This window comes from Pristis pectinata, chromosome 3, assembly GCF_009764475.1.
Source record: "Pristis pectinata isolate sPriPec2 chromosome 3, sPriPec2.1.pri, whole genome shotgun sequence".
Classification (NCBI taxonomy): domain Eukaryota; kingdom Metazoa; phylum Chordata; class Chondrichthyes; order Rhinopristiformes; family Pristidae; genus Pristis; species Pristis pectinata.
Genome location: NC_067407.1, coordinates 2,954,123 through 2,966,446, shown reverse-complemented (window position 1 = coordinate 2,966,446; position 12,324 = coordinate 2,954,123). Strand labels below are relative to the sequence as shown.

At 40.5% G+C, this 12,324-nt stretch overlaps 1 protein-coding gene across 4 annotated transcripts in view; it reads right to left on the bottom strand.

Annotated features, from left to right (window-relative positions):
- syde2 (synapse defective 1, Rho GTPase, homolog 2 (C. elegans)) overlaps positions 1-12,324 on the bottom strand; it is a 100,130-nt gene that overhangs the window by 60,361 nt on the left and 27,445 nt on the right. For all 4 annotated transcript variants that reach the window (XM_052013090.1, XM_052013088.1, XM_052013089.1 and 1 more), the window contains one exon: positions 8,772-9,877. In XM_052013090.1, coding sequence (XP_051869050.1) covers positions 8,772-9,877 — 1,106 coding nt within the window. The remainder of the gene's footprint in view (positions 1-8,771; positions 9,878-12,324) is intronic.

The following is a 12,324-nucleotide window of genomic DNA, read 5'->3' as shown; positions in this document are numbered from 1 at the left end:
TGCTTTATTCCACATTGTTATTGTTTTTCCCTTGTACTACCTCGATGTACTGATATGATGAAATGATCTGTACGGATGGCATGCAAAACAAAGTTTTTCTACTGTGCCTCAATACACGTGACAACAACAAATCAATTTACCAAAAACTAAGATAAGTTTCCTCTCGCAGTGAGTGGTGAGCCTGCAAAATCTACCAGAAAAAGCAGCTGAAGCCAAAAAAATACTCAAGATTTTTAAAGAGCTAGAGAGTTTGAGATATGGGGAGGAAGCAGGAAAAGGACATTGAATTTGGATGATCAGCTATTGAATGGCGGAGGACTCAAGGGGCCAAATGGCCAACTTGCTTTTGTTTTAAAAAAATGTTTCTATTGCTGGAAATATTTTTCTTCCTATCTACTCAAAACCCTCATTTACAAATATTCCTGAACACAGGATTGGAGGCAAAATGTTGATATAGACTGCTGACAGAAAAACAGCATGAATAAAAGGAGATGAGACTGCAGATGCTGGAATCTGGAGCAAAAAGCAAACTGCTGGAGAAACTCAAATGGGTCAGGCAGCACCTGTAGAGGGAAATAGACAAGTGACATTTTGTGCTGAGACCCTTCATCTGGACTGAAAGATTAGAGTTGAGGGGAAGGGGTGGAGCGAGAACTGGCAAGTGATAGGTGGATCCAAGTGAGAAGGGGTGATGGATGGGGGGTGGAAAAGAGCGGAAATAGTGAGAGGCTGGCAGGTGATAGGTAGAGGCAAGGGCTGCAGATAAATGGAATCTGATAGGAAAGGACGGTGGAGCATGGAACCAAATAAAGGATTTTGTTTTTGAGTGACAGGTAGTAATTAGTAGGGTACTACAGGGATCAGTGCTGAGACCCCAGCTAATCTATTTGGAAGAGGAAATTAAATGTCCACAAATTTGAAGATATTACTACACAAAGCTGAGTGGGAGGATGAACCTTGGCGATTCGGTAGAAGCACCAGGTTGATTTGGACAGGTTGAGGGAGCTGACAGGCACATGAAGTATGATGTGGGTAAATTTGAGGTTATCCATTTAGATAGTAATAATAGATCTTAAATATTTCTTAATCATTCTTGAATCTTCTCTGCTCCAAAGTGTAAAACCCTAAAATGTACTTCTCTAGTACATTTCACATCTTCAAAATGTTCCAACCCAATTTGCAAGTAATTATGACAATGATTCATTTCAATTACTAAACAGAAATGCAAGTCAAATTGTACATAGCAAGGTCCCACAATTAAAATGATGCAAAGAATTTGACAGAGTTATACAGCACATAAACAGGCCCTTCAGTCCAACTTGCCAATGCTGACCAAGATAGCCATCCAAGCTAGCCCCATTTGCCCACATTTGACCCATATCCCTCTAAACCTTTCAAAATGCCTTTCAAGTTTTATCATACCTGCTTCAAGCACTTCCTCTGGCTCTTCATTTCACATAGCTATCACCCCTGCATGAAGTTGCCCCTCTGGTCCCTTTTAAATCTCTCCCCTTCCCCTCTCAGCTCAAACCTATGCCCTCTAGTTTTTGATTCCCTTTCCCTGGGAAAAAGACTGCATCCAGCCTATCTATGCCCCTCATGATTTTATACACCTCTAAACGGTGCCCTCAGTCTCCCATGCTCCAAGGCACCATGTCTTAACATACCCAATCTCTCCCTATAGCTTAGTCCTTAGTGCTGGCAATATCCTTGAAAATCTTCTTTGCACTTTTTCCAAGCTTAATAACATCTTTCCTATAACTGGGTGACCAAAACTGGACACGATACTCCAAGTGCAGCCTCACCAGCATCTTGTATAACTGCAACATAACATCCAAACTTCTATACTCAATGCCATGACTTAAGGCCAGTGGGCCAAACGCCTTCTTCACCACACTGTCTACCTGTGGCACCACTTTCAGGGAACCATGTACCTGTACTCCTTGGTCCCTCTGTTCTACAATGCTCCAGGGCCCCACTGTTCACTGCGAAAGTACTACCCTGGTTTGACATCCCAAAATGCAACACCTTGTACTTAACTGAATTGAAAAGTGTTTGCCATTCCTCAGCCCACTTAACCAGCTGATCAAGATCCCCCTGTAATTTGATAACCTTCACTGTCTACAATACCATTTTAGTGTAGATAATGGCAGGAGTAAACCTGACTGAGGGGAACAAGGAAAGCAAAATCAGATTGGTTTAGTGCGAGATGCCTTGCCGCCGAGCAGAGGGCAATCTGACTTTCCTGTCAGGCACAGTAAACTATACTTCATAGTTGTGCAGGCCCCACCTCCACACAGTGTACCCTGGGCAACAGCTATTGTTCTTGCTTTAGTTATTGGCGAAGAAATCCCAAGTCTGAAGTCATTGGGTGTGGTGAGGAGCATGATAATTGGATGAGAATGTTGTTTAGCTTTCCTTCGGTTAGGGGGTTTAAAACTCAGTTGGTACTCCTGGGTGGTTAATTCCCCTGTAGAGGTCACTGCATAGGCCCCTTGCAAAAAAAAATGCACTTACTGTGGGCAGATCATGCTTAGCTAGCAAGGCTGCTTAAAACTTCTTTCACACAAACACATGAGGATGACTTGATTTTAGTTGAGAAAAATAACAGCTCCCTGGATAGGTAGTTTACCATCAGGTTTATGTGGCTATAAGAGACAGTCTGTGATGAGAGCTCCATTGTCGTGGGAATGGTGCTGACATGGAGGCAGATCTGGGTAGAGCTTTGAGATTTAAATTAAGATTTTGACATTTTAACCTTTTTAGGTAGCCAGTCAGAAGGTTAATTTTTTTTTAAATAACAGTTGCATTGTGATAGTATTGATTTTAGTGGCTATTGTAGTAATTTTAATACATGTAATAAAGATAGTGGGAATTTTAACAATAATACAGATCTGGCAAATAGTTTGAATAGTGTTGATGTGATTGGCAGTAGGAGATAATAGAGGGATTTAGTTGATAATAGTAGTAGTACTGGTGAGTGCAGTGGTAAAATGAAGGCAAAAATATCCCAGAGTTAGGTTTGCTTGGAGGTTCTGTACAGAGTAATTTATTCCATTTAATGCCTTTAAAAAGCATCTCAAGAGGCAGCATTAAAAAGTAGAGTTGGTTGTTGAGTGTGGAAAGGAGGGCAAATACCACACTATTTCATGCTATTAGCCAAAGTGTAATAAAGTCAGGTTGGTAGGTGTGCAAGAAAACATGGTTGAAGATAGAGAGGACAACAGTGAGTGGACTGGACAAGGATGTGTTTTAATCAAAGTTATATACTCAGTTGTTTGGTTCCAAGATCAGATTAGGTCAACATGAGGCACAGACATCTCATGTCTTGGAATGTTAAGAGGGATGTAGCTGCAGATATTACGGATGTTAGTGAAGGGAATCCAGCAAAGTAAATTGGTTTATTATTGTCACATGTACCAAGGTAAAATGGAAAAACGTGATGAAATGATCTGCATGGATGGTATGCAAGACATCAGTGCATTGAGGTAGCACAAGGAAAGCAATAACAGAATGCAGAATAAAGTGTTACAGTTACAGAGAAAGTGCAGTGCAGGCAGACAATAAGGTGCAAGGCCATAATGAGGTAGATTACGAGGTCTAGAGTCCATTTTATAGTAGTGTGGTAGACTTCAATTGATTTGGACTGAAGAGAAATTTGTTAAGTTTTACAAGTTAAGTTTAGGGGGTAAAAGGAATATTAAGATGGTTATTACAGAAGAGATAGTATCCAAGACCAAACAGGTTTTCTATAAACATCGTACTGCTGTGTTGAGGCAGTTGAGGGTTGACTGTAGAAGATTATGGGGATACTGAGGATGTGGGTATACAGTGGCATGCAAAAGTTTGGGCACACCGGTCAAAATTTCTGTTACTGTGAATAGTTAAGTGAGTAAAAGATGAACTGATCTCCAAAAGTCATAAAGTTAAACATGAAACATTCTTTTCAACATTTTAAGCAAGATTAGTGTATTATTTTTATTTTGTACAATTTTAGAGTGAAAAAAAGGAAAGAGGCACCATGCAAAAGTTTGGGCACCCCAAGAGATTTGAGCTCTCATAACTTTTACCAAGGTCTCAGACCTTCATTAGCTTGTTAGGGCTATGGCTTGTTCACAGTCATTGTTAGGAAAGGCCAGGTGATGCAAATTTCAAAAGCTTTATAAATACCCTGACTCCTCAAACCTTGTCCAAACAATCAGCAGCCATGGGCTCCTCTAAGCAGCTGCCTAGCACTCTGAAAATTAAAATAAATGATGCCCACAAAGCAGGAGAAGGCTATAAGAAGATAGCCAAGCTTTTCAGGTAGCTGTTTCCTCAGTTTGTAATGTAATTAAGAAATGGCAGTTAACAGGAATGATGGAGGTCAAGTTGAGGTCTGGAAGACCAAAAAACTTTCCGAGAGAAGTGCTTGTAGGATTGCTAGAAAGGCAAATCAAAACCCCCGTTAGACTGCAAAAGACCTTCAGGAAGATTTAGCAGACTCTGGAGTGGTGGTGCACTGTTCTACTGTGCAGTGACATCTGCACAAATATGACCTTCATGGAAGAGTCATCAGAAGAAAACCTTTCCTGCATCCTCACCACAAAATTCAGTGTCAGAAGTTTGCAAAGGAACATCTAAAAAGCTTGATGCATTTTGGAAGCAAGTCCTGTGGACTGATGAAATTAAAATAGAACATTTTGGCTGCAATGAGCAAAGGTATGTTTGGAGAAAAAAGGGTGCAGAATTTCATGAAAAGAACACCTCTCCAACTGTTAAGCACGGGGGTGGATCGATCATTCTTTGAGCTTGTGTTGCAGCCAGTGGCACGGGGAACATTTCACTGGTAGAGGTAAGAATGAATTCAATTAGATACCAGCAAATTCTGGAAGCAAACATCACACCGTCTATAAAAAAGCTGAAGATGAAAAGAGGATAGCTTCTACAACAGGATAACGATCCTAAACACACCTCAAAATCCACAATGGACTACCTCAAGAGGCACAAGCTGAAGGTTTTGCCATGGGCCTCACAGTCCCCCGACCTAAAATCTGTGGATAGACCTCAAAAAAGCAGTGCATGCAAGACGGCCCAAGAATCTCACAGAACTAGAAGCCTTTTGCAAGGAAGAATGGGCAAAAATCCCCCAAGCAGGAATTGAAAGACTCTTAGCTGGCTACAGAAAGCATTTACAAGCTGTGATACTTGCCAAAGGGGGTGTTACTAAGTACTGACCATGCAGGGTGCCCAAACTTGCTTTGGGCCCTTTTCGTTATTTTGAAACTGTAAAAAAAATGGAAATAAAAAAGTAACCTTGCTTAAAATATTAAAGATATGCTTCATCTTTAAGCCTTTTAGAAATCAGGTCATCTTTTACTCGCTTAGCTATTCACAGTAACAGAAATTTTGACCAGGGGTGCCCATACCTTTGCATGCCACTGTAGATGTATTTGGTGGAAGTGAGCCTGTGCTGTCAATACAATTCATACCCCAGATGATAACAATGAGAGAGTTGATATGACAGTGAAGCTTAGCCTTAGAGTAATGATGTTGGTGATGTTATGTATAGGAGTATTTGTTTAGCACAAATAGTCAATGAAGCTGTTGTGCTCACCAGTGAGGATGCAAAATAGTAAAAGGTTGAGTTTGATCTTAACAGATAGAATCTTTAGCAATGAAAGGCAAGGGTACTAAGAGGGTTGAACATGCAAGGGTCAGTAATAAGACAAGATCTCTTTATTAGTCACATGTATATCAAAACAGTGATGTTTTGCGTAGTGTTCTGGGAGCAGCCTGCAAGTATCACCACACTTCCGGTGCCAACATAGCATGCCTGCAACTTCCTAACCCGCACATCTTTAGAATGAGAGATGAAACCTGAGCACCTGGAGGAAACCCCACGCAGTCACAGGGAGAATGTACAAACTCCTTACAGACAGCAGCTGGAATTGAACCTGGGTGGTTCGCGCTGTAATAGCGTTATGCTAACCTCTACATTACCGTGCCGGTCCCTACACTGTTAGCAGAAATGGTTACAGGGAATTCTAGGGCTAAGAAAAGGTACACAAGGAGCAAAAGGTGAATACTTGAGGACCCAAAGGTTATACAAGGAGAATCAGAGCATTGGTGGGGGTGGGTCCCTCTAATGTGGAGTGCCCACTTGCTACAGAGTTAAAAGCCTGCTTTACAGAAAGATAAAGTGCTAGTACTAGCAACAAGGCCGACATTGCTAAATGTAGCATGCCAATGACAACTAACGACATGTTAGCAAGATGCAATGTTACTGTGAATGAGGTGAATGAGGCTTTAGAGAGCTTCAAGTAAGATACTACTGTGGGTCCTGATGGGCGGTTGAAGGACTGTGTCTCTATGGATAGGGTTTTGATAGCTAATATTTTTACACTGTGGATAAGGTGTAGAAAGGTCCCACACAATCTTAAAAACAGCCACAATGTTCTTACCCCAAAAGAGATACATAGATAATACATAGAACATTAGCACAGTACAGGCCCTTCAGCCCACAATGTCATACAGACATTTTATCCTGCTCTAAAATCTATTTAACCCTTCCCTCCCACATAGCTTCATGAATGATAGAAAAATGGAGGGCTAAGAGTCTCTTGATATCCCTAATATATCTGCCTCCACCACTTCTGCCAGCTGTGTGTTCCACGCACCCATGTTTAATTCATCTTCCATCTGTTTTCCATTATTAATTCCCCATGCTCCATCAACTCTTTTAACTATCAATAGGGAATTTTTATATTGCTTGTTAGCTTTAACCCATATTCTAATTTTTCCTTCCTTATTAATCATTTAGACAATCGTTGCTTTTCTTTATAAGCTGTCCAATATTTTGACCCATCACCCATCTTTGCACAATTATATGCTTTTTCTTTAAGTCTGATACATATTTAACTTTCTTAGTTCACTGCAGAGAGTGGATTGTCCCTTTTTCCCCTCTGGTTGAAAAGATCCATCTAAATTTCTGCCTGATACAGCTAAATTGAAAGAAATAGACAATTGGCAACCAATCAGGTCAATTATTTTTTAAGAACATTCACTAAAATATTAGCTAAAAGATTAATGGATGGTATTTATAATCAATGATCACCAGAAGGGCTTTATTCAATAGGGGTAATTTATTTTAAGGGAGATCCTAACTCCAATGCTTGGATCAAGGGGTTCAACTCATTTGAGTCTAACTTCATTAATTCACTGCTTTTTAGAACACCTACCCCGTTAAATGCAGTTTGGCCGTGACTGGGCCAACTATGGATAAATCCTGCAGGAGGTTCAGTCTAGCAAATGAGTCTCAGGGGCACTTACCTGGCCAGTGTCATGCAGTGGAGACCCATGTATCAAGAAGCATAACCCAACTGTCAGACTCGTGTGTAAGCAGGTGGCACTGTATGGTCGGTCAGTTTAAGGAGCAGAGATTTGTTGAGGATGACAGCAGTTGTTGGATCCCTGATGTCATCCTTAAGAGGGGGAAAGAGTTGCTGCAGTCATTGACAGAGATTTAAGGACAATGAGGGTTCCCTAGAGAAGGCGTATGATGAGAAGATGTGAAAATACATCTCTTGGAATGCATCAGGATGTGCCAAGTTAAAGTGGCTTTCTTTGAATTTGGAGTGAGGGGCAAATAGTCCCAAGAAAATGACTGAGCTTTCTGGGTCTCCAACAGTTCAAGTCATTTGCTGTTTTGGTGGAGCAGACAGCTCTCACTGGGACTATTGAAATATAACAGTTTTTAATGGATCTGTAATTTTACTTTTTCCTTATTGGCTTGTGTTACAGGTGCATCATATAGTACAGGTGCATCATATTTGATGTATTTTATTGCATGTTTGATTTAGATAAGTTTTCTCTGTAAGTGCTTCAACATATCAGATGATGTGAACATTGCTAACCTGACAGTTGACCTGGTAAATTAGTACCTTGTGGGTGGCATCCTAATTTGGTGTGTTTATTTTAAATCAAATTCCATGTCACACTTTGCAGTCATGGCATAATAAAATGTAGATGACCTATGAATACAAGTCAAAACAGGTGAAGTCTACTTAGCCCAATGCCTCATCTAATTAGTGATGCACATGAATGGATGAATGAGATTCCCATTGTCCCTATCTACTATCTAGTGAAACCACAACTAAGAATCAGCAGGTGGAGACCCTGTTGAGCTCGACTCTAGTTTGGCACTGAAAAGACAGCGAGGTGTAGAATAAGTGGTAGGCTGTCCAAGGCTGCCAGTGAAATACCTCTACTAATCATTTTCTCACCTTCCCAGTGAGGTGGCCAGGCAAACCAAGGTTGGAAGTGCCCAAGCACAACTTGCTCTGGGGACAGTGGCAGGTGGGGAGTTTGACTGGGACAGTACACCCATCACACCATAATGCAGGTGTCCTAAGGCAAGCTCAGAGGACAGAAACCTCTTGTGGAACAGAAGGGCAAAAGCTTGCTTGATCTTGATTTTCAGTACAAATATGGATTATGAAAGTGGGGCATCACAAATTTGTACTAGCCAACACTCATCTCTCAAGTAGACAACAACAAGTACAAGAACTCTAGGATCTTTGAAAAGTGCAATATATTGTCTCACCCAAGACAGCTAAAAATTGATTTTACCCAAAGGACATACACCAATAGTACAGCATGCTCCCAATATTCGCATGTCAGTCTTGATAATGTACTCAAGTTCTGGAATGCATCTTATACCCACAACTTTGACTTATGAAATATAGCACTAATATACATTTCCCAATCAAAACAAGCGACTTGGGGCTTACCTGACAACCTCTTTTTTCAATTTCCACAATACATTTCTGCATCAACAATGGCACCCTCAAGCCTGTATTTTCTTTCTCAACTATTTTTCGTGCCTCAACACCAAACACCACTGGCTCTCGTTCTGCATCTGGGCTGTCCAATGAGTTTTCCCACTGTTCCATCAGAGTTAGCTTTACATAAATGAGCCCTCTAGGTTCAAGTTTTACTGCCAGTTGATGCATCTTGGAAACCCTGAAGAGTGTGGGAAGTACAACAGTACCGTGGCAACAAACTCTGTTCCGACGAGGCGTTGGCTCCCAGCTGAAGACTACCAGCTTGAGATGCTGTGCATTCTCCAACTCAATATTGAATGTGTGGTCCATATCCAAAAATGTGGTTCTGCAAGTCAACAAGGCTGTCCTGGCCTTGTTGACAGAATCCACTTGTATGGCACAGAATACTTCTCTAGAATCAATCCTCGGTGGCTTTAAATCCTCAGCACCATAAAAATGTACACTCATTAGGCCCGAAATATATTGAGAACATTTGGGCTGATCCACAAAGCTGTAATGCCTAAAAGCATCAATGTCAATTTCTGCACTGTGCGTCTTATGAGACGTTGAAGCAATGCTCCCCTTTGCAGGTTTACTTTCACAGGAGTGCTTACCCGATTTAGCTACAAGTTCTGGTGAATCACCATCACTAAGGTAGCCACCTTTGCTGGCAGATTTGGAGCTTCCTAAACTTTTCTTTTTGCAGTTCTGTGATACAACACTTGTATCCAGGTGATAACGACTGATGACATTCCTACTAGCAGCATTAGTCACAATTCCAGGAGATAAAGAGGATCCATATGTGCCTTTGGATGACGAATTATCATTACAGTTATGGCTCGAAGTCCCTTTGATGCTTAATTTTCTGCTAAGTTCTGGAAGCTTTTTCATTTTCATTGAAAGCTTCCTCACAGTTCGAGGAGACTTTATCTTTTCTGGAAATGACCAATTGATTGCAGTCCCCTTTTTCAAAGGGGAAGGGCTGGAGGGCGGTGAAAACTCATTCATTGTTGCTGCTGTCGCTAATGCTTCCTCTGCACAAACAGCGCCATTGGAAGGATCCATGGTATGTACTAAAACCAAAATTAAGATCATGTTAAGGTCCATTCAAAAACTTATCCAAATCTCTGGAAAAAATTTAACCACAATTTAACACATCCATAATATTAGCAATCGACAAATTATTGGGCATTGCTTACTTTGTTAAAATGAAACGATATCAGTTTAACCTGCATTGCTGACAAATAGTTGTACTGTGTAGTGCTGCTGAAATCCTTAAGCAATGCTGTGTTGATTAATCATCTTAGTGGTGTTGCCGCAATTGGCTTCTGTATAGTCAGGTTGGGGAAGACACATAAAGAAAATATTGAAGTCTCCATCTCCTGTTCATACTAGCCTTCACCGGAATTATGAATTAGGATAAAATCTACTCTTAATTTCTCAGGTGGGAGTTGTGAAACAGCTTGCCAGCTATCTATAAAGTCACATGGATAAATACTGGTAATTTCAGCAAGCTACTGGAGGGAGGGAATTGTGTTCACATGACAGCACCCTAGTAAGGGAAGAATCAAGAACATCTACAATATTGCTTTGCTTGCGCTAGCATTAAGGAGAAGCTCAAAATCAACTTTGAAGCTTCAAATTAACGTGGCTCAAAATATCAATTCACACCACACACAAAGTTCATTTCATACAAGTAGTAACAGAACCAGTATTCTGCTCAATTGAGCAGCTGTATTCACCCCTAACAGTAACTATTTTTGTAAACCTGACCTGGTTCTCCACTTCATAATGGCATCAAGTTTATACAAGATACAAGATAATTTAACTGTCAATGTGTACTAACATCAGCACATAAAAAATTAATGACTGTTAATCAAATCAATCTGCAGCCAGGTTTTATAAATAAAGTACAGCATAGAATAAAATGGCCAATAGCCATCTGAAGAATGTCGTACTTAATTTCCATCACTGTGATTAGTGGATGTCAAAACAGGGCCTGGGAGCTCGACATATTGCCAACTGTGCTTTTACGTTTTATATTGAAAGTACACCAGAGATATGTGCAACAAACATCTGATCTTCTTGCACATTTCCAACTCAAATTAGCCTATTTGTCTTACTGTAGTGAAACTAGAACAGTGATAGAGTCAGTCACAATTATATAGTACAGAAACTGGCACTTTGGCCCACCACATCCATGCCAACCTGCACCAATCCCATTTCCCTGCACTAGACCCATATCCTTCCATATCTTGTCTATTTAAGTGTTTAAATACAACTTAAATGTAGTAATGTATCCAATTCCACCACCATCTCTGATGGCAAGTTTCAGTTATCAAACACTAAGAACATTCTACTCAAATCCCTTTAAAACTCCTTCCTCTCATCTCAAACCTAAACCATCTTGTTTTTGATACCCCTATCAAAGGAAGATTTGAGTATCTATTCTATCTATGCCATTTATAAATTTTTTATACACCATGATCAGGGTCCCCCCTCAGCTTCCTTCACTCCAGGAAAGATGAGCCCAGCCTATCCAATCTCTCCCCATAATCAAAATCCTCCAATCCCAGCAACATCCTGGTGAAACTCCTCTGCACTCTTGCAATCAATTCCTTCCTAAAGTGTGGTGACCAGAACTGCACACAATACTCAAGTGCAATTTAAGAGCTTTTCTCCTTATCTGATTTGCTGCACTGGAGCTGCAAAGTTTTCCCGAACTGTGAAAGTTCCATACTCCAGCTGTTTGCTGTGTAGTTCTGGCATTAAACTATAGCCAAAAAAGGGACTTCTGATAATGTCAGACAGTACTACTCCTTGTACTGCAAATCAAATACCAATAGCTAGGCTGCTTTCATAGTATTCAGCAACACAAGCCAATTTTATACCAAGCAAAATTAATCCTTCCTTTAATGGCTGACACTTAAAAAGGGGAGAGGAGCAAAACAAAAATCAAACAAGGCAAAGGTTTCCAATGCAAAGTGTCATTTCTGCATATCAGTTGCTTTTCAGTGTAATTCCTCCTGGAGTCTTAATCTCTATTTATAGGAAGACAACATCTCTCTTGGAAGCAGTCATTCAGATAACTCACTAAATATGGTTTAGAAGTTTGTTGTAATCCCATTTGACTGAGTTCCACACTCAGTTCTGCAGCTATTAATTTGAAAAGCAATCGTGTCAGCCACAACCCTTTGAACAATTCGAAAGAGGCACCGCTTGTCATACCAATATGCTGCACGTTTTCCCCTTCCTTCCTCCCACCTCAGACTGCACCCACTGCCCCATGCTTAAGCACAAAAATCTTTTTTTTGAAGCAGGGAAAAGCTACATTTCTGATGGATCCTATGCAGAAATTCTGTGCAGCAGCCAGATGGGACAGGTTACAGTTTCCATTCCTCTCCCAAAAGAAAGAAATTAAGATAAACAGCCAGCCAACAAAACTTCAGAGAATAAACAGTTCTTCTCTCACCATGGCAGCTGGGGAATTCAAATGTAATTAAAATTTGGAATAATGCTA